At 40.4% G+C, this 27,511-nt stretch overlaps 1 protein-coding gene across 8 annotated transcripts in view; it reads right to left on the bottom strand.

Annotated features, from left to right (window-relative positions):
- The window catches only part of ELF2 (E74 like ETS transcription factor 2), a 116,294-nt gene that overhangs the window by 47,557 nt on the left and 41,226 nt on the right, over positions 1-27,511 (bottom strand). For 3 of the 8 annotated variants that reach the window (XM_012927831.3, XM_058666838.1, XM_058666839.1), the window contains exon 4: positions 15,938-16,103. The exons of 1 other annotated variant lie outside the window; for it this stretch is intronic. In XM_012927831.3, the coding sequence (XP_012783285.1) occupies positions 15,938-16,103 (166 nt within the window). Of the gene's footprint in view, positions 1-5,627; positions 5,731-12,991; positions 13,044-15,937; positions 16,104-27,511 lie in introns of those variants that run through there. 4 more of the 8 variants (XM_058666845.1, XM_058666842.1, XM_058666840.1 and 1 more) reach the window with 3 other exon arrangements.

Genomic DNA, 27,511 nt, shown 5'->3' with positions numbered 1-27,511 from the left:
TCCTGGCTTTAGATCAGCACAGCACCGGCCGTTGCAGTCACTTGGGGAGTGAATCATCGGACAGAAGATCTTCTTCTCTGTTTCTCCTCCTCTCTGTATATCTGGCTTTGTAATAAAAATAAATAAATCTTTAGAAAAAAAAAAGATTTATATGTGACCAAAGAAGTCCATGACTAAAAAGATTAAAAATCCTTTCAAAAGTTAACAGGGAAAATGTCCTCTCAACCTAGCATTTAACACCATTTCCCTTATTAAAACATGTTAAATATTCTAATGAAAGGTTTTTCCAAAAGCTATGACTTACATAATAGTTACAACTAACAATTTCATGATTTGTTCACCATTTAAGTCATGTGCAACTTCATCTAGTTTATCTTCCTATCTATGCCCCAGTTTTGTTTATTAGTTGCTATTATATTTTCTCCATCTAGTATATAAGCTCCTTCAAAACTGTCTGGTTTTCATTTCTAAATCCCCACACCTGCAAGAGTGCTTAGCAATCATAGGCATCCAATGAATATTCAAAAGGAGCCTGGCTCCTAGCGTCTGCCTGGCCCAGCCTAGCTGCTGCTGCCATGTATGGAATGAAGCAGTACACAGAAGTTATTCTCTCCCTTTCTCTGCAACTCTGCCTTCCAAATAGTAAAACTCTTTTTTTTTTTTTTTAAGATTTATTTTATTTTTATTAGAAAGGGAGGAGGAGAGACAGAGAGGAAGATCTTCTGTCTGATGATTCACTCCCCAAGTGGCTGCAACGGCTGCTGCTGTGCTGATCCAAAACCAGGAGCCAGGAGCCTCTTCTGGATCTCCCACATGGGTGCAGGGTCCCAAGACCCTGGGCCATCCTCGACTGCTTTCCCAGACCACACGCAGTGAGCTGGATGGGAAGTGGGGCTGCCAGGACATGAACCGGCGCCCATGTGAGACCCTGGCGCATGCAAGGCGAGGACTTTAGCTGCTACGCCACCACGCTGGCCCCAAATGGTAAAACTTTAAAAATAATAATTGTCTAATGGTTGCCTATTAAAGACCTCCCCAGGAGTGTTCTAGAACAGTGCTCTAGCAGTGCTTTAGAAATAGGTGACAGTTTCTGGACCTGTTCCATTGCTAGCCTTAGGGCTTTTGAAAAGATAAGACTACATTCGTCCTGAAATAAATTCCTATTCAGGTGGGGGGACCTCTGATTTCTAAAAATACCATAGATTAAAAATGCATTCCAAAATAGCAGGGTGGAGAGTGGGGCAGTGGAGATTGTTGGATAGAAAACAAAGAAACAGACCATGGTCTGAGGACAGGCTTGGCTCCACTGTGTGTAGAAAGAGAAGACAAAGAATTGAGGATTAGTTACTGAGTCAGATCATAGAAGACTCATGAGGAAGAGGGACAGAACAACCTTAATATTCACACATCTACACATTTTAATACAATGGAGCTGAATAGCTAAGTAGGTTTCCTACCCCAGCGCCTAGGACTGTTAGAGTAATTCAGATGCAAAGATTAAATAGGAAAGCATCAAATAGCACCTCTTTATTTAAAAAAAAATGGAAATTATCAACTACAAATTCAGTTGCCTCTCTGAAAAAGCTCACGTACAACTTAAGAAGAGGGGTGAAACAAGCATCATTCCAATACCCTGTGTGTATACATCTTTTCTTCAGAAGGATGCTCCACATTTTTCAAGAAATAAAGCAAAAATTAGTTTCATGGTTCAACACTTACTTTTTTTTTTTTTTTTTTTTTTTTTTTTTGGAAAGTCAGGTATACAGAGAAGAGGAGAGACAGAAAGGAAGATATTCTACCTGATGATTCACTCCCCAAGCAGCTGCAATGGCTGGAGCTGCGCTGATCTATAAGTCAGGAGCCTGGAGCCTCTTTCAGGTCTCACACACGGATGCAAGGTCCTAAGGCTTTGGGCTGTCCTTCTTTGAACATCCATCTGACAACTGAACTTTCTTTACACCAGCTCCAACTAAATGGTATTCTATTTCATGTTTTAAAATACCCACTTTAAAAACTGCCTTAGGGGCCCGGCGGCGTGGCCTAGCGACTAAAGTCCTCGCCTTGAAAGCCCTGGGATCCCATATGGACGCCGGTTCTAATCCCGGCAGCTCCACTTCCCATCCAGCTCCCTGCTTGTGGCCTGGGAAAGCAGTTGAGGACGGCCCAATGCATTGGGACCCTGCACCCGCGTGGGAGACCCGGAAGAGGTTCCAGGTTCCCGGCTTCGGATCGGTGCGCATCGGCCCGTTGCGGCTCACTTGGGGAGTGAAACATCGGACGGAAGATCTTCCTCTCTGTCTCTCCTCCTCTGTGTATATCTGGCTGTAATAAAATGAATAAATCTTTAAAAAAAAAAAAAAAAAAAAACTGCCTTAGGGCCCAGCGGCATGGCCTAGCGGCTAAAGTCCTCGCCTTGAAAGCCCCGGGATCCCATATGGGCACCGGTTCTAATCCCGGCAGCTCCACTTCCCATCCAGCTCTTTGCTTGTGGCCTGGGAAAGCAGTTGAGGACGGCCCATTGCATTGGGACACTGCACCCACGTGGGAGACCCGGAAGAAGTTCCAGGTTCCCAGCTTCGGATCGGCGCGCATCGGCCCATTGCGGCTCACTTGGGGAGTGAATCATCGGACAGAAGATCTTCCTCTCTGTCTCTCCTCCTCTGTGTATATCTGGCTGTAATAAAATGAATAAATCTTAAAAAAAAAAAAAAACTGCCTTAAAAGGCAGCCTCCCCTTCTGTCCTAAAACAACTGTCCTGCTTTGGGGTTTTGCTTTGAATCATTATCTACTTAAACTCAGGAATAGTTTCATTTTTAGTAATTACACATACATAGTACAAGTGTTGGCACTTGCAATGAAGACACCACTTCCTACATCCTTGTCAGAGCACCTGGGTCTGAGCTGCCCTTCCACTCTGGATTCAAATCCTGCTGATAGCACAATGGGATGCAGAGGTGAGGTAACAGTTTAGGTTAGTTATAAACCTGCCTCACAACCAGGTAACCTAGACTGAATCCTGGCTCCAGACTCAGTTTCTGCTCCTACCCCAATCTCACTCCCTAACTCCTTAACAGTAGTTAAGTCCCTACTCCCTACAGAAGCAGAAATTCAAGCACTGGCTGCTCCTCTCCCCATCTAGTTTTCTATTACTGAAGTATGGGAGGAAATGGATAGCAGGCTGAGGGATCAGGCTCCTGTCATGCATGAGGTAGACCTGGATGGAGTTTCTGGACTCCTGGCTTTGATCTGACAAAGCCCTGGAAACAGGCATTTGGGGAGCAAACCAGACAATGAAACATATCTCTTCTCTGTGTTTCTGTCTCCACGTGTGTGTGTTGTTCTGCCTTTCAAACAGATGAATAAACATATTTTATAGTGACAAGACACAATTTTATACCTATACATTGAAACACTGTTTCATTTTCTACATTCTCTGTAATGTGTTACTTTTTTTTTAATTGGAAGGGCAGATATACAGAGAGGAGGAGAGACAGAGAGGAAGATCTTCCGTCAGATGATTCACTCCCCAGGTGGCCACAATGGCCGGAACTGAGCCAATCCAAAGCCAGGAGTCAGTAGCTTCCTCCGGGTCTCCCACACGGGTGCAGGGTCCCAAGGCTTTGGGCCGTCCTAGATTGCATTCCCAGGCCACAAGCAGGGCTACCAGTATCAGAATCAGCACCCATATGGAATCCCAGTGCATTCAAGGCAAGGACTTGAACCGCTATGCTATCACGCCAGGCCCTGTAATGTATTACCTTATAGTTACTTTGTTTACTTAAATAATATACTTTAGGGATTCTAATTTACTATCCTCTATTTAAAGATAATAAAGAATTTATAGTTTACTCAACATACATAAGACTTAACCTCAAAAATAATTCCAATTTTTCATAAGCCTGATATTTTAAAGTTTAGACCCTTGTACATGAGAGTGTCTTTGGGCTTCAGCTTTCACAATTTTACTTATTTGAGAGAGAGACGGGCAGAAAGAGATAGTGCTTGCACCTGTTGGTTCATTCCCGGAATGTCATGAGTTCTAATTCACATCTCCCCCATGAATGCTAGGGACATGCTCAGAACAGCATCACCTGCTCCCTCCCAGGGTGTGTGTCAGCCCTCTGCTTCATCAAGCAGCCAAGTCAGGATGTGAACCCTGCATTTCAGTACGGAATGTGAGCTCCTAAACAACACCTTAATCACTCAAGAAACGCCTGTCACTAAATGGAAGCTTTGAGAACATTATTCTATCATAGCACATCATATCTCATTAATTCCAAGATCCACATTTTTTAATATTTGACATTTAAAGAGTGTTATCTTACAATTGATTTGCTTTTTAACATGATCCAAAGTCAGAAATCAGAAGCCTCTTCCAGGTCTCCCACATAATAAGTACAGGGTCCCAAGGCTTTGAGCCATCCTATACTGCTTTCCCAGGCTACAGCAGGGAGCTGGATGGGAAGCAGAGCAACCAGGGCATGATCCTGTTGTTTCAAAGAGAAAAATTAGCCAGATGAGTTATCATGACAGTCCCAATATTTTTTTTTTAAGATTTATTAATTTAGGGCCCGGTACAGTGGCCTAGCAGCTAAATTCCTTGTCTTGAATGTGCCACGATCCAATATGGGCACCGGTTCATGTCCTGGCAGCCCTACTTCCCATCCAGCTCTCTGCCTGTGGCCTGGGAAAGCAGCTAAGGATTGCCCAAAGCCTTGGGAGCCGGCATCCACATGGGAAACCTGGAAGAGGCTCCAGGATCCTAGCTTTGGATCAGCTCAACTCCAGGCATTGCAGCCACCTGGGGAGTGAATCATTGGATGGAAGATCTTCTCTGTATATCCTCTCTGTATATCTGACTTTCCAATAAAAAATAAAATAAGTCTTTTTTTTAAAAGATTTATTAATTTACTTGAAAGATCAAGTTACAGAGAGAGAGAGAGAGACAGAGAGATCTTCCATCTGCTAGTTCACTCCCCAGATGGCCACAATGGCTGCAGCTGGACCAGGACAAAGCCAGGAGCCTAAAGCTCTACCCAGGTCTCCCATGTGGATGGCAGGGATCCAAGTGCTTGGGTTACCTTTTGTTGCTTTCCCAGCATCGTGAGTGGTGGCTGAACTTGATGTGCCACAATGTCCATCCCTTAATAATACTTTCTAACTAATCTTCACCATCTTTATAATTCAGACAATTTTAAAAATGAAAATTAAATTAAGATTCATATTTTACCATCTTAGAAAATCTATGACTAGGACAACCTCAAGAAAATAGAAAACTGTTGGAGAAAGGGGGACTGTGTTTTACAAATTTAGGAAAATGTCTAGATTAGACACAGAAATAACTAAAATGACTCGAAGATGATCAGTGGACAATAGATTCCAAGGAAGCAGAAGCATGAAATAGCTCTAGGACTTTATCTATAGAAGGAAACAAGTATTAGAAACAAGGCAAGAGCTAACTCAGACAGCAAGTCACCTCGGAAAAAAAATACTCCTGGATTATTTCTTCCTCCTTCAGGAAGAATTATAATCACCCTTTAAACAAAAATATGGTATAGGTAGATTAAATTATTTCCATTAAATATAAAATTATAAACATTCTTAATAAATTTAAAAACCAACCTACCAGCATTGTCTTTCTTCTGGCTCAATCTGTTTCACCTTCATGTAATCCTAGGATAGGGGCTCCTTTTCAAGTCCCCAATTTTTCATGTCGATCTTCTACCTCCCTGTGGCAACAATATTTTCTAATTAAAAGAGTCCTTTTGTGCCACAGGGAGGATTTCTGATGGTATAACAAATACTAAAGTTATCACAGCTCATCATGAGGTCAAATCATTGCTGAGATTCTTCCAGAAAGAAATCTGACTCCTTATTTTTCAAGAAAGCAATCTGGTTTTATTTTTTCAAACTGCATTTTAAAAACTTGAACTTTCATTCATTTAGAAAAACCACATTTCCTTCCTGGCTAAATTATAGAATTATGTAAAATTTGTATTATTCATCCTTCTTTTCAACTACTCATATTTGTTGATCACATATTTTATTTTCTTGTCAATTAAAGGATCGACTTGTTATGTTCAGTATCTTGTCATGAAACAAAGTCATTGCCTCAGTAATAAGAGAAATAGGAAGCTGCCACATCAAGGTTTATTAGTAAAAATTAATATGTCTTCTTGCATTATTGTAACATTAACTATACTTAAGATGTACATTCTTTTAAACAGACCACAAGAAAACTTATAAAGAACTTCAGCCATTTTTTCTTAATTCTAAGATTACAGGTGATGATTTTCATTTCATTTACTCTTTGCCAGATCTCTCAATTTTTCCACTGAGAATATATTGCTTTCAATGTAAGAAAAAAAATTAATGTGGCTATAAGCAAGAATGATTTAAACCAAATGTGATAAATAAATCTAAGTATGACATTATGGTTTTGATATATTTTTAAATGACCACAGTTATCTTTTGGGTGACTGTCATTTTATATTTTTAATAACCACAAGTTATTCAATATTTAGCAAGACAACCCAAAAGAAAATAAATTTATAATTTCATATGGATGACTCTTGCATTCTAATACTAATTCAAAACTCAGTTTGCTTCAGTTCATATCATATCATGTATTCAACACTGTTTAGACAAAAAAAAAAGTGCTCTTCATCCTCAGAATATCAGAAAACAGTATACATAACATAGGTCACAGTGGTTATAGAAAGTTTCACCCAGTTTTACCTCAAAGAATGGGTGATAGATAAGCAGAGAATGGACAAAGGAAACGGCCTTGAGCAAAAGCCCAGAACAGTAAGCAACACAATTTGTGCAAAGGTTATCCAGCAAAGCAGCTAGGAAGAGGCAGGGTTTTAGCAGATAAGGCCAGATTAAGAAGGCTGCACTCCTGGATGACACTGAAGTTAGCAGAGTTTCTCATGAACAAAGAACTTGAATAGAAAACAATGCAGATGCCAGAACAAGCAAAGTAAGGAAAGGAGTACAGACGGAAGGTATAAAGCAACTATTAGTTTTAAAAGTGAAAGTGAAGGGAAGTAGAAAAATGTAACAGATGTAAACAAAGTTAAACTAATGTACTTATTTAATTTCTAAAACACCCACCCATAGAAGAAGGTACAAGGGAAGGTCTACTGAAGTTAAGGGAACACTCACATGTCAACAAGCACTGTGTTTTACACAATCATAACTCTGAATTCCTCTTTAATGATAGTAAAACACTCCAGAAAGGTCAAATACTGTCAAATTCTAAAGGAGAAATCTGAACCCAGAAGTAACCCGAATCATTACTCTTAAAAGGCTAAAAAGCATGGGCCTGGCGTGATAGCCTAGCAGCTAAAGTCCTTGCCATTCAAGCACCTAGGATCCCATAATGGCGCTGGCTCTAATCCCAGCAGCTCCACTTCCCATCCAGCTCCCTGCTTGTGGCCTGGGAAAGCAGTCGAGGATGGCCACAAGGGAGACCCGGAAGAGGTTTGAGGCTCCAGGCTCCTGGCTTTGAATCGGCACAGCTCCATGGCTCCGGCCATAGCGGCCACTTGGGTAGTGAATCAATGGACGGAAGATCTTCCTGTCTCTTTTCTCTGTATATCCGACTTTTCAATAAAAATAAATAAATCTTTTTTAAAAAGGCTAAAAACCAGCAAGCCAATAAGCTCAGAAATGGCTTCCCAACATTTTTTTTATCATATTTGACTGTTCTTTGGCTCCTCTTCCTGTACTTGAACATATAAGCACTCCCTATGGTAGACTGCTTAATTCTAATTCCTAGATAGACAAACACAAAATTTAAATTCTTTTTTTTAAGATTTATTCATTTTATTACAGCCAGATATACACAGAGGAGGAGAGACAGAGAGGAAGATCTTCCGTCCGATGATTCACTCCCCAAGTGAGCCGCAATGGGCCGATGCGCGCCAATCCGATGCCGGGAACCTGGAACCTCTTCCGGGTTTCCCGTGCGGGTGCAGGGTCCCAATGCACTGGGCCGTCCTCAACTGCTTTCCCAGGCCACAAGCAGGGAGCTGGATGGGAAGTGGAGCTGCCGGGATAAGAACCGGCGCCCATATGGGATCCCGGGGCATTGAAGGCGAGGACTTTAGCCGCTAGGCCACGCCGCCGGGCCCGACAAACACAAAATTTAAACGTATTCCCCTTTGAGAAATCTCCCAAATATTTTCCCCTTGAAGATGCAATGTATTTCCACAGTTTTGAGGAAGGATGATTCCCAAAGGAGTTTCTCTCAGATTTTTCTCTACTACGTTCAGCTGTACTAGTTAGCATCCATGTTCCACCCTCACACCTGCTCTACAGGCTGCTTGTCCTCGCTCTCCACCCCGGAGACAGCACCGGCAGGGCTCTCCTGGCTAAAAACTGCATTTGACCCCCGGAGTTCCTTGGCAAAGGATGAGAGAGGAAGAACAAAATCAAGGAACTTAATTCTGACTCTCTTCTGTAGCCATTTCCCTCCAGGCAGCTAGGATCCTACATCAAAAGGTCCAGTTCTCCAAAGATGATCATCTCTCTTGGAATCTGCTAATCTCTCCCTTCCCTCAGTCTCAATCTCTTACAGGTACCCCATACTTATTCACATGTCTATATAGCCCTGTATTAAAATATTCCTTATATCATCCTAATCTGAGCATGCTATCACTTTCGTGATGAGACTCTATACATTTGTACGTCTTTACGTCTTTACCTATTCCTCTTCAAATGTTTTGTTTCAACTCAAAAGTAACATCACTATGTCACGAAACAGTCTTGCCTTCCTCTAACCTCCAGTGGCGATCCTGTCATCATCACTCAGGGTCAAAACCAAAGTAACGTTTTTCCTGACTATGCCTCTCTCCCTTATCTGCAAAGTCACATCCTGTTTGATCTTACATGGCGGGTAGCTTATATAAGCCCCCTTGGTTCTTACTATTTCTCAAGTCTTTTCACAACTCATTGAAACGATCTTCTTACTTCACTTTTTACCTACAATTTATTTTATATCCACAAAAGATACTAATTCTGTTAAGTACTTTCTACTTGGATCTTTTCAAATATCTCTGCTTCTTCTACCTAATTACTAACTCTAGAAACTCAATGCACCATCGAGCATTCACTCTTAACAGAACTTCCTGTCAATTATCTTATTTACTCATTTCTAAACATGCCTTGAATTTCCATACTCCAACCACATATTAATTATATTTCCTTAAGTCTATAATGCCTTTCACTTACTTCCAAACTGCCCACCCAAATCTTACCTACCATCTGTCCTTCTTTCTTCACTTTTTCTAAAATATCCGCTATTCCTGTAACTTGAACTTTACTCTTCTGGAAATTCCATTCAATATTTACACACTAGAGTGCTTCAAAAGGGTTACAGAAAAAAGTAGTTAAAAGTAAATTATGTGGTTTAGGAGGGCCGGTGGAGACAATGCAGTAGGTATAACAGTCTATGGGGTGCGCTGAGCTGATGCAGAGCAACCACTGGTATACTTAATACTGGCTGGGAACACGCCTGGTTGTGGAGCTAGGGGAAGGCCTTGGCTGGGTGGAGTCTATCAAGGAATGCAGGAACTGGATGGAGGCTGAATTCTGATCGGGTCACAGTTGTAGTCCTTTGGCATAAATATGGATTGGGACTTGACGCACCGTGCCAGTTTAGACCGCAGCACAGTTTGGTGCTCTGGAGGACCAAGGCAGACGTGGGACGGACTCGGCTAGGTTTCAACCTCAACTGAGCCATGTAAGAGCTATATGTGGGTATGAACGAGCTGTGGCTGGGCTCCAACTTCCAACAGCAGGAACCAGAATGAGTTGAAGAGCGGAGCTGGCCCAAGGAACTGCTGATATGCGTGAAGCCTGACACCAGGAACAGGTCTGGTGGAGGAACCTGAAAAGTTTCTGTGACAGGACACTGACCCTACAAATAAACGCAGGAAGCAAGGAGGTTAACAACCCAGAAGAGGTGTTGGAAAGTAACCCACTTGCATATATTGGCTCAGGGTGGGGACGAACCGGGCTGAGTTAGCTTGCGTTATCCACTGGTACGTCTGTGCGCTGGAGCTGTGCGGGGGTCTGGCCAGGTTCGGTTGCGATTAAAAAAAAAAAGTATACAATACAAAATGCCAAGGCAAGGCTGCCTGTGCCGGTCAGGAATGCAGCACCCAACCAGCACACCTCCCATTGGTTTAAGTGAAGCATGAGTGTGTGATGGCCAGAACCAGGATGGGCTGCAGTACTCATTGGTTCTAGTGGAGGTCGGGGCTGAGAATAGAACCAACCCAGCAGCTGCAACCACCAGCCGATTGGGGTGATGGACTGTGGCGGGCACTGTGCTTACTAGTAGTGCATGTAGGAGCCTGGACTGGGAACACCCCAGAATTTCTTTGGGGATTCCCCTGAACAAAATGGAGGAATCAAAACATTAACCAAGAAAAGATGGAAGATGGAGTAGATCAATCGACCACCTCAGCTATATGTTGGCAGCGGAAAACTGGACAAGGGGAAACTCTAACATGGACTATGTCAATCAGTGGACTCTGCACCAGTCTCATCGTACCTGGATTGTTGCTGATGATATGTTGGAGCTTCTAATTGATCGAGGTGATGCTCTGCTGGCTCTGCCCTCGGACCTGAGAGGGCCTCCCTAAGAGGTTGTTGAATTTGGTCAATGGGACGCTGGACTCTATGTATGGTGTATGCTTGCAATGAGGGAATCCCAGAACAACTTGAGCTGTGGCTATGCAACAGGATGGAAGAATCCACCGGGGGGGGGAGGGTTTGGGGTGAAGGGGGGAGAATCCCAGTACCTATGAATTGTGTCACGTAATACATTGTAATTAATGGAGAAAAAATAATAAAATTAAAAAAAAAAATTTTTTTTAAAAAGTAAATTATGTTAGTAAACAATTCTGAAATCCATGTATAGCTTTTATCTAAAACACCTTTTCCAAGATTTCTCACATTGCTCAGTGGATTACAGCTTTATAATTGAATATAATACATATTTCACTGTAGAACTAAATTATTAACCATGAGAAGGAAGGGTTCTTCATGTAACAAGGGCCAAGTATTTTTTTTTACTGCATTATCACAATTTAAAGTGAAAACTTAAGCGGATAGATAGCTGTATATAAGGGGTACGTCTTAACATGAAAGATGAAACTCTAGACAACTCAAACTTCTTATCAAAACCTATCCAGAGCCCGGCGGCATGGCCTAGCAGCTAAAGTCCTCACCTTGAACGCCCCGGGATCCCATATAGGCTTCTAATAATCCCATATGGGTTCTAATCCCAGCAGCTCCACTTCCCATCCAGCTCCCTGCCTGTGGCCTGGGAAAGCAGTCGAGGACAGCCCAAAATCTTGGGACCCTGTACCCGCGTGGGAGACCCGGAAGAGGTTCCTGGCTTCGGATCAGCACAGCACCGGCTGGTGCGCTCACTTGGGGAGTGAAACATCGGACGGAAGATCTTCCTCTCTGTCTCTCCTCCTCTCTGTATATCTGACTTTGTAATAAAAATAAATAAATCTTTAAAGAGTAAAGATCATCCTTTGTCCATATTTTATTACTATGCCTTACAGGCTCTTAATACTCACTACACTGAAGTTATCATTACAAGCAGCTTATTATAGTTTTAAATGAATATGCTATTTTTGAAGTTTCAAATTATATCAATATCACATATAAGGCTTATAAGAGAAATGCAGACTTTGTAAAAACATGAAGCAAAATAGCTCATGTGTACTACTATGAAAATGATAAATAATTTTATAACAGAATGCAGGAAGGCATTTGTCTTGGCAAGCAAGACTTTGGTTAACTGGGTCCAGCACAGTAGCCTATTAGCTGAAGTTCTTGCCTTGCATGTGCTGTGATCCCACACGGGCGCCGGTTCTAATCCTGGCTGCCCCACTCCCCATTCAGCTCCCTGCCTGTGACCTGGGAAAGCAGCACAGGACAGTCCAAAGCCTTCAGACCCTGCACCCATGTAGGAGACCCAGAAGAAGCTCCAGGCTCCTGGCTTCCATCCTGGCCCATGCTGGCCTGCAGTGAACCTGGGTTTTAGGGAGTGAACCAGAACAGGAGAACCCACTCCGTCTCTCGGCCTTTCAAACAAATAAGTTTTAAAAATTTAAATAATTAACATGGCTAGATGCAAATCATTCTATGATTTCAGTTCTGCTACTTAAATGAAAATGGGTATGTTGTTTCTGGTGTGGATATACTCAAATGGATATTCAGAAAAAGCGAAAGAAAAAAATGTGAACATACAGAGAACTGACATAACTGGTTACTGAATACAGCTATGAACACTTTTTAGATTGACATAATCTAAATTATAGTATAGAAGCATTCTAGAAATTGTTTCCTAACTTTACACAAGCAATCACTATTCTATATGGATCTCAATAAACTAAATTAGCCAAATAGAAACTGCCATCTTATAAATACCCTTTCCTTTTCTTCTCAGTCAGCTTCTCCAACTACTACATATATCTAGAACTTGAGTTACAAATTCACACCATCACAAAAATAAACATGGTTCTAACCCACTAACTAGAAGGAAACATGCGTTCAGGTGAATGATAATGTTTATTTATCTGCATAAACCCTGTACATCAGAGAATGAAAATGTATTCAGATCATAACTTTAAAATGTACTTGTTTATTTAACTATAAATAAAAATATGCTGAGGTGAACTAACTTTAAAACTAATTATGAGTATCAATAAGTCTTATAAAGTTATATGAAACTCTAAAAGCAAGAATGGAATATATATTTCTGGGGTACTTTTACATTTTTAAATAAGATAAGTGGTTTACCTAAGATGAATTTCCAAGATACTTTCATAACATTTTAGAATAATTTAAGTGGCTTTTAAGATTTTCTTTCAACACTGAAGAAAAATAATCCTAAAAAATATTATCAAATATTTAAAACCCAATGATGAAAACAATTACAAAAGTAAACTAGTCTTTTACATGGCAATTCCTTATTTCCTTTTGCAGTATCATAATCACTCAAATTTCTGTCCTGAAAATAGATTACCATCACCCTCAAATTCAAGCAGTTTAAGAATAAAATCCCTCAAATGAATTACATTCATTTTCTATCCAGAATTGTTTACCTGAATTAATTTAAATTAATGAAGCATCTCATCAATTATACAGTGAATAAGATTTAGACAATATGCTCTAGTTTTTAATGTGATAAGCATCTTAGTTTATCTTTTTATGCAAATGTGGTACCATAATTCTCATTTTTTAAAGAAAATGTCTAAGGTGCTACCCAAAATCGTAGTCTTCCTTATATTTTTTCATCACAACATTATCCAAAAATTTCAAACAAGTTCTACTTTTTCCATTTTTCAATTTAAGTTATGATCGTTTTTTTTCTGTACTTTTAGTATTCTTTTCTAGTTGTGTTCCCAAGAGTAAAAACCAACTGTTATACTCCTATATGCTCCAAAATATCATACTACTTTATATTGTCAACAGCTCTATCCCTTATAAGGAAATTCATCTTTACCACTATACTTTTTCTAGATTCAGGATAAAACATGCATTTAGCCTAGCAGTTGAGATACCATCGGTGAGAGCAGCCATGTCCCATGTCAGAATGCCTGGTCTAATGTCCCCTTGGCTCCTGACTGCAGCTTTCTGCTAATGTAGAACCTGACAGACATCAGTAATGGCTCAGACACTGGGTTATTGCCACCTACAAGGAAGACCTGGACTGAATTCTTGGCTTTCCATCTCTAGACCCTTAAAGACATCTGGGGAGTGAAGCAGCAAAGAGGAGTCCTCTGGCTCTTATATAATTTACTCTTTTAAAAGGCCTGTATTATCTGCTGCTAGGCAGGTAGTACTCTACAGTAATGAAGTCTATGTAGCTCCGGGGAGTGAACCTGCAGATGGGAGCTCATTACTTTGCTATCTAGCTTTAAATATTCAGGTACTATGTACCATAAATGACTTGACTCCAGATTACAGTCATGAAGCCTATATAACATGTTTGACAATCTGTCTTGATAAAACGAATTAATTACCACATCCCCTGAGGTTTGCTGACAAAGTCATCATTACTCTGAAAAACAAGGGAACGTCCAACCCCTCTGTTTAAAAATCCAAACAGGGACTGGTGCTGGGGGTATAGCAGCTTAAGCCTTTACATGAAGCAGCAGCATCCCAAATGGGCACCAGTCCATTTCCTGGCTCCCCCATTTCTGACACAGTTCCCTGCTTTTGCCCTAGGAAAATAGCCAAGAATGGCTCAAGTCCTTGTGCCCCTAAACCCATGTGGGAGACCTGGAAGAAGCTCCTGGCTCTCAGCTTCTGATCCACCCAGGTATAGCCATTGCAACTTGGGGAATAAACTAACAGATGGAAGATCTCTCTGTGTTTCTCCTTCTCTCTGTAACTCTGCCTTTCCAATACAAATAAAGGCCTCTTTTAAAAATTCATATAAATATAACTGGAATAACTTGAAGCTGGGAGACACTAATAGTCCCACTGAACAGGAAGACATCTAATACTCAAAATTTTTTAATCATGAGAGTTTGTCACATTTATAAAAAGTTATCTGAATATTTAAGAAGTTTCACTAGGAATATAAACCACACAAAGGATTCTTTTTCTTCATTAACAGCTAGAGACAATTTTTTGTGTTTGTTATCATATAATAGTCATTATGATTGTCCTGGTAAATCCTCCTATTTTCTTTATGGTCAATAGCAAAAAGGAAGAAAATTCTCCAAGAATTCTGTGCAAAAACCAGGCCTGGTGCCGTGGCCTAGCGGCTAAAGCCCTCACCTTGAACGCACTGGGATCCCATATGGGCACCAGTTCTAATCCCGTCTGCTCCACTTCCCATCCAGCTCCCTGCTTGTGGCCTGGGAAAGCAGCCAAGGATGGCCCAAAGCTTTGGGACCCTGCACCCGCGCGGGAGACCCGGAGGAGGTTCCTGGTTCCCGGCTTCAGATCAGCACAGCATGGGCCACTGCGCTCACTTGGGGAGTCAACCATCGGACAGAAGATCTTCCTCTTTGTCTCTCCTCCTCTCTGTATATCTGACTTTGCAATAAAAAATAAATAAATCTTAAAAAAAAAAAAGAATTCTATACAATAACCAACAATAAAACATATGAATATCTCATTTCATACAGACTGAAATACCAAGGCTTCTAAAGACAAAATAAAGGTGGGGGGGGGGAGCGGAAAGGAATATAATAGATCACTACCAAGATGCTTTCCTTCTAAGGAAAAAGATGACACTGCTCCACAAGATTGACTCAAAGAAACTCTTAATCAATTATAGAATGAGAATACTGCCCTTATTCATTTATATTATATTTATATTTTATTTTTTCATTTCATTTCACTTGAGAGGCAGGGAGTCAGGTAAGAAATTTCTGTCCCTTAAAGAAGTTTGATATCTGAGGACTCAACCCAGGTCTCCCATGTGAGCGGCAGGGATCCGCCCATCTGAGTCACTAGCTGTTGTCTCCCAGGGTACACTCCTGCAGGAAACTGGAACTGGTAGTGAGGCAAGATCTCACAGTGAGGCACTCTGACATGGAACATGGGCATCCAAACCAGTGTTCTAACCACTGAGCCAAATATCAGCCTGTATCTGAATTTTTTAAATTAATCTTATGTATTAGTCTGCTAAATTCTATCATTACTTGATAACAACTATCATTATGAAGCCATAATTTTGACAATGGGGTCCATAGTATACAAGGCTCTCTCATACCTGAAATAATAAAAATTACATAGATTCCATTAACCAGACAGGTTTCATTGGTTTCCAAGCTATACTAAATAACATGAAAAAGTTCTTCAGTACATCATTCATCTGGCAATAGTAATGTTGGAACTTAAAAAATGAGAAAATTATAAATAATGAATATTTGATTAGATGTCTACCTGTTTCCACATTCTCGGTCTCAACTTCTTGTTCTTCTGCCACATCTTGCATCATAAAAGTCTCATCATCATAAACCAGAACCTGGGCTGCATAGCCCTGCTCTACTCTGGCACTTGGAACTGGCTCCACAATCACTGCTGGATATTCAGAAACCTTTTCACTTTCCTACAAGAGCAAATTTAAACAAGAATCAACCTCTTTATTAACAAATTCTGGATGCACTTATAAATCCTTGAGTTCATACAGTCTCAAGCAATTCCACATAATGAGTTTCATGTATCATAATATGACGGTAAAAGTCAAAACAAGAGATGGAGAAGGCTAACTTCATAATCTTTCCAAGTCTCAAAAGACTGAAAGATAAAACATCTTAACTTATCTGGGCTTAAGATGGCACATTAAACATTTATGTGTGTAATTACAATGTCTTACAAAAGCACACTAAAACAACAGTAAAATATTTTATTTTATGCCTAAACTCACACAGAGATGAGGGTGCCAAACGAGAAGTAAAAGCAAGAAAATCTTGGAAGATTTGAAAGTGAATGGATAAGTGGTTTAACAGATCTGGGAAAACCAAATCACAGCCTTGCAGTTAAAAAAAAAAAAAGTTTAAAGTAAATAAAATAAACGCTGAGGAACAATGCAATAAATGGTGGAAAAGCCACAGAAAACAATACCAATTACTTCTGGAAATGGAGAAGTAGCAGTTGGTAAGGGGTTAGAACAAGAAAAGGTCCGGGAAAGCTGTGTGGAGAGCACTTTCACTCCCAGACCCGCCCCTTCCTTTCCAATGCTAGGCCACCAGTTCTCCTCCACCTAGGCAGAAGCCTCGAGTTACTTTCTGGAGAGGGAAAAACAAGAGAATCTTTGAGGTAGAACAGGCAATTTTACTAGGATCATATGTACCAAAAACAGGATTTATTTTTTTCAGATTAAAGACAGAATTTCTAATCAGCATTTTAGTCTTCCACTCTTAATCACAGGCAGACAGTTCAACATTACATAACATCCAAGGAAAAGCCTCTGTCACAGAAAATAAATATATACATACATAAAAACAAATATACACATACATATTTCATTCATATTCCTCACAGGGTTAAAAGTTTATAGCCAGAAAATAAGAATATTATTTAGTAGAGAATTAAAAATGATAAAATACAAAGTTCTTAGAAATTAGAAACACAGTGACTGAAATGAAAAAATAAGAGGATTGAAAGAAAAAAAGAAAAAAAAACATGGAAGCACTCTCCAAAGGGAGAGAAGCAATGGAAAATATGTGAGAAAAGACAGCAGTAATACAGCACCAGTCCAGGTGATCACACAGCATTTGAATAACAAGAGTTCCAGAAAAAGAAAACAGAAAAGGGGGGGGGGGCAGAATATAACAAATGGAAAAAAAAATCATCGAACCAAATAATGAAAATTCCTCACTGTTGACAGTTATGAACTAACTGTTCACTTGAAAGAACCAGCCAGGTGTCTAGCCCACAAAAAATCAAGGAAAACCTATACTTAGCATATCACTGGGAATTCTGACAATACTGAAAACAAAAAGAAGTTTCTATAAGCTTCTAGAAAGAAAACACAGGTTCTACACAAAGATCCAGGACATAGACTTCAGCCTTCTCTAGTCCTACTGGAAGAAACATAACAATGGAGCCATTTCTTTGGACCTATGAGGGGAAAATATTTCCATCTCAGAATTCTCTCCCAGTCAAATCATCTCATGAAAGTAAAGATATTTTCTCATAAACTATCTTAAAATATTTTCCTCCCATCTTTCCTCTCTCAAAACAAATACAAGATGTATCCCACAAGACTCCCTACCCTCTGCCCTCAAAAACAGAGTAAACTTTTTTTAAAAATGACAGGAAACAGAATTTGGGAGAGCCAATGAAAAATCCAATAGGAATTTTTAGGAAAACTATGAATAGAAATTCTAAGATCCCAGCTGCGTATCAGATTTAAAGGGCAACCAATCCAGATTTGGGCAGTGTGTTTCCTGAGACAGCACAAGCTGTCACTACCAAGATAAGCCCAGGACAGAATGCTCAGGCACGCCTGTTCCAGACTGTATCCCCTTTAGTCACTTCACTGTGCACTGCTGCCTGGATCACCCGAGAACATTCACCTCACCTCCCAGGAAAATATTCTGCTGATTTATTCCAGAATGTTAAGAGGAAAACACCAACAACTTAGAAACAAAAATCACACAAGCATCCTCTCTCAATTTAGTTAGCTTCAATTTGGTAGACTATTCATTTGTCCAAAGTCATAAACTGTTTGGAAATATTGCGATCTAACCCCCTGAACCATTTGCATACACCTCTCAACGTGACAGTAATGGCCCAAATTGTTGCACTTTTCATTGTCCACAGCTTAGTGATCAAGATGCTCAAGCGCTAGGATTGGCACAGTGGCTCAATTAGCTAACCCTTCACATGCAAGTGCCAGCATCCAATACTGCCGCCAGTGGCTACTCCACTTCCCTTTCATTTCACTGTGGCCTGGGAAAGCAGTGGAGGATTGCACAAAGCCTTGGGACCCTGCACCCACATAAGAGACACGGAAGAAATTCCTCGTTCCTGGCTTTGGATCAGCTTAGCTCCAGCTGTTGCAGATACTTGGAGAGTGAACCAATGGATGAAAAATCTTCCTCTCTGTCTCTCCTCTCTGTAGATCTCTAGCTACCCTTATAATAAAAATAAATAAATCTTAAAGAAAGAAAGAAAGAAAGAAAGAAAGAAAGAAAGAAAGAAAGAAAGAAAGAAAGAAAAGAGAAGAGAAGAGAAGAGAAAAGAGAAAAGAAAAGAAAAGAAAAGAAAAGAAAAGAAAAGAAAAGAAAAGAAAAGAAAAGAAAAGAAAAGAAAAGAAAAGAAAAGATGCTCATGGGCCATAGGAATACCTGGACTTAATAACTGACCCAGCTTCCTACTAAGGCAAACCCGGGGAGGGAGGATACCAGCAGTGATGGCTCAAGGAACTGTGATCCTGCCATCCACATAAGAGAACCATCGTCCTCTATTGTGGGCATTTGGAGAATGAATCAGTAGACAAGACAGCCTTTTCTGTTTTCTTTTTCTCCCTCTGAAATTTGTCAAAACAAAATTCTTTTTCCAGCTTGGCCCACCACACTACTTGTAAGCATCTTCCAAATCTTTCTTCTCTCCAATGATTGAAATCTGGGTAACTTAGTCTTTCTGGCATCTCCCTTCTTTTTACTGCACACTACCTTCTCTGGCAAGCACACACCTTAACGATTTTAAGTAACATCTTCGTGCTTCTGATTGCTCAACATGTGTGCTCTACTCTGACCCATCTCCTCAGTTCCAGAACCAAATTTTAAAGTACCAAATGTCATTATAGGAAATCAGCCAACACATGAAGTTTAACATGCCGATCAGTGACTCTCCCTGGCCCCCTTGCTCTGCCATCTTTTTTAAACATCAGTTTCTCTATGTGAAAGAGTTTACAATAATTTCCATACCTAGTAAGGATACTGAAATTGATTATGCACAAAGTAGCACAGTGGGTAGCACAAAGCACTCAAGCAGTGATGGCTTTTTTTATATTGCAACAATAGTAACAATCCTTAAATCTATTATTTGTCCCAACTTGCAGGGATTCTCTCACACTATAATCAAATCTATTTGTGTTACTTTGCACAGTAAATTCTTAATGACTCCCATATGTTTAAAATCAAAGTTTAACAGACTAAACGGAAACATAACTTCCAACCCATCAGTTACAGGTTGAACTGTATTCTGGCCAGGTAAACTGTCCTTTGAATGTAGCCTTACTTGCAAACAGAGTCTTCACAGATGATCAAGGTAAGATGAGACCATTAGGATAATCACTAAATTAATTTGACTATATCCTCAATAAAAAAATACCTTTTGAAAAAAAGATATACATAGAGACACAAAGAGAGAGGAATACATTTACCTTTGTGTCTCCATGTATATCTCACTTTCCAATAAAAATAAACAAATCTTTAAGGATTTTGGAACGGCAGGTTTACAGAGAAGAGTGAAAGAGAAAAATCTTCCATCTGCTGGCTCACCCCCTAAAATGGCTGCAAAAGTCAAAACTGAGCTGATTAAAGCTGAGGGCCTAGAGCTTCTTCTGGGTTTCCCACAAGGGACCAGGATCCAAAGGCTTTGAACCATCCTCCACTGTCTTCCCAGAGATGGAAGGGAAGTGGAACAGCCAGGACACGAAGCAGGACCCATATGGGATCCCTGCATTTGTCTGCAGAGGATTAGCCTCAACTGAGCCATCATGCCACTCCCAATATTAACAAGTTTTATAGACTCAGTATTTACTATCTATGGGCTAATAACTTCAAGAGCTTCTTCTTTGTCAATTATACAGAGGCTATTATATGTAAATATGCAGATAATTATTGCTTTCTATTATATAGTTAGCTATTTTTACTGTAGAAAGGGAAAGTGGAATCAAGAGTTTGTTTTCAGAAATAGGAAAAAGTAACATATCCACTGGATTATTTTACTCAGAATATTTTGTTCAAATCGTCAAAATAGGCAGCAGTTTAAATGCACAAATCCTAGATTCAATGAGCCTTGGCATAACCCACCTAAACTACGTTTGCCAGACTCAACAAGTCCAAACTGCAGGATACTCACTTATATTTGAATTTCAGATAAGCCATGAATAATAAAGTTTTTCATGCAATATTTTGGACATACTTAAAGTAGAAAAGTTTTTGTTTATCTCTAACTCAAATGGAATTTGATATCTTGTATTTTATCTGGGAACCCTATTATAAATTCTAACAGTGATCACAAGAGGTGTGATACTATGATGTTTCCCTAAAAGGGTGCTTTAATATACACTCAGCTATTGCTCACCAGGGGTTAGAAGTTTCTAAACACAAGCAAAATTCTGAGAGTAGTAGGACTGCAATCCTTACATGGTAGTTTAGATATAAAAATAAATGAGATTCAAGAATATGAAAAACCACATACATTTGTTTCACATTTTTGCTCTTATGGTCAGGTTCATATCACCTTCAAAAGCCTTACTAAAGCTGAAACACAGTTGTCAACCTTGTGGCTTAACAGGTAAAAGCCAGCACCTGCCAGTTCAAGTCCTAGCAAATTCTACTTCTGATCCAGCTCTCTGCTAACGAGCCTGGGAAAGCAGCTGAAGATGGCCCAAGCCATTCCTTGGGTCCCTGCACACACGTGGGAAATTCAAATGAAGTGAAGCTCCTGGCTGCTGACGTCACAGGTGGACAGGAAATCAGCAGATGGAAGATCTGTCTCCTCTCACTCTGTAACTCTGACTTCAAATACATACATACATTAAACCTATCTAACTTAAGGGGAAAAAAAATCAAGAAAATCTGAAACACAAAGTTACACCAGGTTTGGGAGGAGCTAATCTTCTCCACCACCCCAAGAGGACATTCCAAGTAAATATCACCAAACTAAAAACAGTGCTTGGTATGCTAAGCCAGTTTTAAGATGAGTAGCTAACTAGGGTGGTCATATTGCCCAAAAAAGAAAAAAGACATCAGAAAATAACTGAATAAATTAACATTTGTCCATCTAATGAGAGACCATTCAGCATCAATTAATAAATTAAGGCAGGTATCTATGTACTAAAATAGAAAATTATCCACGTGCAAACAAGTAAGAGATGGAGTAGCTACAGAACAATATCATGTCATTTCACTTACATAAATTTTGCATATACATTAAGAAATCTAAAAACATATCACAAACTACTGGCAACCTGGAGAGAGACAGGGGAGTATGCAAGAGAGGGATTTTTGTTTTCTCAATGTGTTTGCATTCACGGGGTTTCTTTTGACAATAATGCTGTGCAACTAAGAAGAAATCAAAACACCTTCTTTTAAATTTAAAAATAATTGAGATGACAGTAACAAAAACTTGAAGTACTTTGAAAATTTTAAAAAGAAATATCATCTGCATAATATCAAACTTGAAGGATAATCTGGCTCAACTGTTAAAAGTATTTTTTTTTAATATTTACTTATTTTTATTGCAAAGATAGATATACAGAGAGGAGGACAGAGAGGAAGATCTGTCCAATGGTTCACGCCAAAGTGTCCACAAAAGCTGGAGCTGGGCCAATCCGAAGCCAGGAGCCAGGAGCCAGGAGCTCTTTCAGGTCTCCCACGCGGGTGCAGGGTCCCAAGACTTTGGGCTGTCCTCGACTGCATTCCCAGGCCACAGGCAGGGAGCTGGGTGGGAAGCGGAGCTGCCGGGATTAGAACCAGTGCCCCTATGGAATCCTAGCATGTTCAAGGCAAGGACTTTAACTGCTACGCTATCGCACCGGACCCAACTGTTAAAAGTATTAAGAATATTATATCTAACTTAAATCTTATTTACCTTTGATCAACCTTATACAGATATGTTTGTAGAAATGAGCTGCACAACGTCACATCCCTGTTAACTACCATAATACCCAAGAAACACATTTCCGTGACTACTAACAGTAAACACTGCCCTTGCACATATACACACAGGCCCAGGCAACCAGCAGTCTATTCCTACAGATTCCTATTTCTGCAGACCTGCCTTTTCTAAAATTCTGTATTGGAGTCAACAGTTGATGCTCTTGTTTGTCCAACTTCTTTAATGCTGGTTTTTACTTATGTACTGCATCTATCAATAGTTCACCTTTTTATTCTTCATAAATATACATAAATCGTTTATCCATTTACCTATCTTCATATGGCTCTACACTCTGATAAATACTCATGTTTTTCTTCTTCCCTTTTCATTTCATATTTACCTACAAGTCAAATTAGCAGATCAAATAGTAATTAGACATTTACTTTAATACAAAACTATCAAATTATTTTCCCCAGTGATTGTATTATTTTACCCTCCCAGAGTTCCAGCTGCTCCACATCATTTCCAACACATGATACAACTTCTCATCAACATCTTCACTTTGTGTTAAGTGGAGGGGGATCTCTGTAGTTTCCATCTGCAGCTCCCTGATGACTAATAATATCTAACACTTTCATGTTTATGGATCATTCACTTACTTATCTGTTCCAATCTATTATCTATCATAACGTGTTGTTTCTGGCTTATTACTCTGATGAGAATAAGAACTTTGATAGTATATATGTTATGAGTATTCTCTCACAAACTTTAATTTTTCTTTTAATTATAATGAGATTTTTAAAGAACACAAGTTCTTTATTTAAATGAAATTCATTTTTTACAGTCCATTTACTTTTGCGTTCAATCTAAAAAATCATCACCTATTTCAAGATTGAGCATATTTTTTCCCATTCTCTCTCTCGGAACATTTTTTAAGGAGTTATTTATTTTTATTGGAAAGGCAGATATACAGAGAGGAGAAGAGACAGAGAGGAAGGTCTCTCTGTTGATTCACTCCCCAAAAGGCTGCATGGCCGGAACTGAGTCAATCCGAAGTCAGGAGCCTGAGCTTCTTCCAGGTCTCGCACATGGGTGCGGGGTCCCAAAGCTTTGGCCATCCTCTACTGCCTTCCCAGGCCACAAGCAGGGAGCTGGATGGAAAATGAAGCAGCTGGGACACAAACCGGTGTCTGTATCAGACTCTAGCACTTTGTAAGATGAGGATTCAGTCACTGAGCCATCATACCTGGCTCTCTAAAAATGTTTACATTCAGCTTTTATATCTATCATCAATTTCGAACTACTACATACTATGTGAGAAGGCACTGATTCATGTATTTGCATTCAGGTATCCAGGTGTTTTACCAGCTTTTAAACTTTTTTTAAGATTTATTTCTTCTTATTGGAAAAGCAGATTTACAGAGAAAAAGAGAAAGATCTTTCATCTGCTGATTCACTCCCCGAGTGAGTGCAACGGCCCATGCTGTGCCAATCCGAAGCCAGGAACCAGGAGCCTCTTCCAGGTCTCCCACATGGGTGTAGAGTCCCAAGGCTTTGGGCCATCCTCTACTGCCTTCCCAGGCCATAAGCAGGGAGCTGGATGGGAAGTGGAGCAGCTGGGACATGAACCGACACCCCTGTGGTATCCCGGCACATGCAAGGTGAGGATTTCAACCACTAGGCTACCGCACTGGGCCCTTAAAAACAAAAAACAAAACAAACAGAAATTCTGAACAGCTTAGTTCAGGGGACCCCAAAGCTGAGTTCTGGTATTTTTTTGCTGGGCAGTTTCTCTAGAATACTCTACCCCTCAAATTAGTTGTTTCAGCCTACCCAAATCCCAATTTTTTTTTTTTTTTGACATTTATGCTATTTTTCAGGTTCACTCCCCAAGTGGATGCAATGGTTATAACTTAGCCAATCCAAAGCCAGGAACCAGGAATTTCTTCCCAGTTACCTACGTGGGTGCAGGGTCCCAAGAGTTGGGCCATCCTCAACTGCCTTCCCAAGCCACAAGCAGGGAGCTGGTTGGGAAGTGGAGCAGCTGGGACACAAACCAGTGCCCATATGGGATCCTGTTACATGCCATCAAAGATTCAGCCCCTGAGCCACTGTGCTGGGCCCCAAATTTTGTTTCTCAGTTTTGCTGTTTAGATTTCTTTGCCTCACACTGTGCAAGGGGCTCCATCCAACAAGTTAGTACAGTGACAGAAATGGTCTTGCTTTCTCTTAAGAAATACAGTACTCGGGCCCAGCGGCGTGGCCTAGCAGCTAAAGTCCTTGCCTTGAAAGCCCCGGAATCCCATATGGGCGCCGGTTCTAATCCCAGCAGCTCTACTTCCCATCCAGCTCCCTGCTTGTGGCCTGGGAAAGCAGTCGAGGACGGCCCAAAGCTTTGGGATCCTGCACCCTCATGGGAGACCCGGAAGAGGTTCCTGGTTCCTGGCTTCAGATTGGCACAGCATGGGCCGTTGCACTCACTCGGGGAGTGAATCATCAGATGAAAGATCTTCCAAATTTACCCTAATATTTTATAGAGATGGAATGTAACAATTTAGGTTAATGAAGGTAGATTCAACTCCACAATGCTGATCATTACCATCTCTCCTGTCCAGGCACAAAGTCTTATCTCTGGGGCCAGCTTTGTGGTGCGGCTGTTTGGCCTGAGGTTTGAGTGCCAGTTCTTATCGCAGCTACTTCACTTTCCATCCAGTTCCCTGCTAAGGTGTCGGGGAAGATAACAAAATGAAGATCCAAACGCTTGGGTCCCTGCTGTTTATATGAGAGACCTGGGTGGTGTTTTGAACTCCTGGGCATTAGTCTAACCCAAGATCAGTTGCTACAGCCATTTGGTGACTGAACAAGCAAATGCAAGGTTTCTCTCTCTTCTTATCTATATAAAGTTTCTCTCTTTATTAATGTCTCCTTTCATATGCTTCAGTCTCATCAATTAATTTCATTCAGACAGGTCCCATATCTGTTTTACAATTATTCCCCAAATTTTTTTCTTTAATATTTTTCTGACAGGGGCCTTATTTTTCATAATCTGCTCTAAATATCACTGTTAATACAAAGGAAGGCTAATTATTGTTTATGTTGATTTTGTGGCCAAACTACCAAGAATTCTTAGTTCTAATGAGTTTTCAGTGGACTCCTGCTGATTCTATCAAATACAGAACATATTATGTTCCTATAATATTTTGGAACCTCTTCTGTTTATAGTTTTTCATTATCATGTGCTATTGCAGAAAATATTCAGGAATAATAATGGCAGTGAGCACACCTATCTTTTTTCCAGTTTTAAAGGAATTGTTCCAATACTTCACCAGTGAACAGCAGACAGGTTGTTGATTTATAATGTGTTTCTTATGTTAAGGAAATACACTTCTATGTTTGTATTAAAATTGTATCAGTAATTAATATACAAAATTCCTTTTAACCAAGAATCTTATCTCTACTAATGATAAATCACATCAAGTTTTCTTAATATTAAATTATTTCTATACACTTAAATCATATTTAATAATGTGCTTGAACTTTATGATGCATTTGTCTATTTATTTCTCTTTTAAAGATAGATTTTTTTTGAAAGGTAGAGTTAGAGATTGGGAAAGAGAGAGATTGGGAGAGAGAGTGTTCTTTCATCCTTTGACTCACTTCCCCAAATGGCTGCATTGGCCAGTACAAAGATTTCATCTGGGCCTAACCAGGTACAGGCCCTGAGCACTTGGGCCACGTTCTTCTGTTTTCCCACTTGCATTAGCAGGGAGTTGGACTGGAAGTATAGCATCAAGGACTCAAATCACATGAGATGTAGGTGTCATAGACAGCAGCATAACCTGTTTCACTACAGTATGCATCCTGTTTATTACTTTTTTCACAATAACTTTCTCTCTTCTCACTTATAAGCTTTAGTTTACTTTTGTGTGATATCATCAGAAATAGAGTAGTTCTGACTTTGTAGAATGTATTCTTTTCATATTCAGGAAAAATAATTTAAAAATCCCTAATATCATGATAATAACCTTCCAGGTGACTACCACTTTTTTATATTGCATTTATTATTTTTTTAAAGATTTATTCATTTTATTACAGCCAGATATACACAGAGGAGGAGAGACAGAGAGGAAGATCTTCTGTCCGATGATTCACTCCCCAAGTGAGCCACAACGGGCCGGTGCTGCGCCGATCCGAAGCCCGGAACCTGGAACCTCTTCCGGGTCTCCCATGCGGGTGCAGTGTCCCAATGCATTGGGCCGTCCTCAACTGCATTCCCAGGCCACAAGCAGGGAGCTGGATGGGAAGTGGAGCTGCCGGGATTAGAACCTGGCGCCCATATGGGATCCCAGGGCTTTCAAGGCGAGGACTTTAGCCGCTAGGCCACGCCGCCGGGCCCTATATTGCATTTATTTAATATTTAATTAAGTTTATTTGTCTATTTTTTTAAAGATTTATTTATTGTTATTACAAAGTCAGATATACAGAGAGGAGCAGAGACAGAGAGGAAGATCTTCCATCCGATGATTCACTCCCCAAGTGACCGCAATGACAGGTGCTGTGCCTATCCAGAACCAGGAGCCAGGAACCTCCTCTGGGTCTCCCACGTGGGTGCAGGGTCCCAAGGGTGCATTGGGCCGTCCTCGACTGCTTTCCCAGGCCACAAGCAGGGAGCTGGATGGGAAGTGGAGCTGCCAGTGTTAGAACCGGAGCCCATATGGGATTCCCAGAGTGTTCAAGGTGAGAACTTCAGCTGCTAGGCCATGCTGCCGGGCCCAATATTTAATTAAGTTTATTTGAAAGGCAGAGTTAAGAAATGAGAGACAGAGAAAGAAACATCTTCTATCTGCTGGTTCACTCCCCAAATGGCTTAATGGCCAGAGCTGAGCTGATCTGAAACCAAGAGCCAGGAGCTTTTTCCAGGTATCCCACATGGGTACAGGAGTCCAGGGATTTAAACCATTCTCTGCTACTTTCCCAGGCCATATGCAGAGAGCTGTATTGCAACTGGAGCAGCCAGGACAAACCAGCACCCATCTGGGATGCTGGTGCCACAGGTAGAGGCGTGGTCTATTATACCACAGCACCACCACACCTCCACCGCAACACACGCACACCTTTGAAACATTTCCCTTTTTTCTGATTCTAGGATTCCAATTCTAAAATCTTAAGAAGTAATTC

Source organism: Ochotona princeps, chromosome 7, assembly GCF_030435755.1.
Source record: "Ochotona princeps isolate mOchPri1 chromosome 7, mOchPri1.hap1, whole genome shotgun sequence".
NCBI lineage: Eukaryota > Metazoa > Chordata > Mammalia > Lagomorpha > Ochotonidae > Ochotona > Ochotona princeps.
This window is presented reverse-complemented; position numbering and strand designations above follow the sequence as displayed.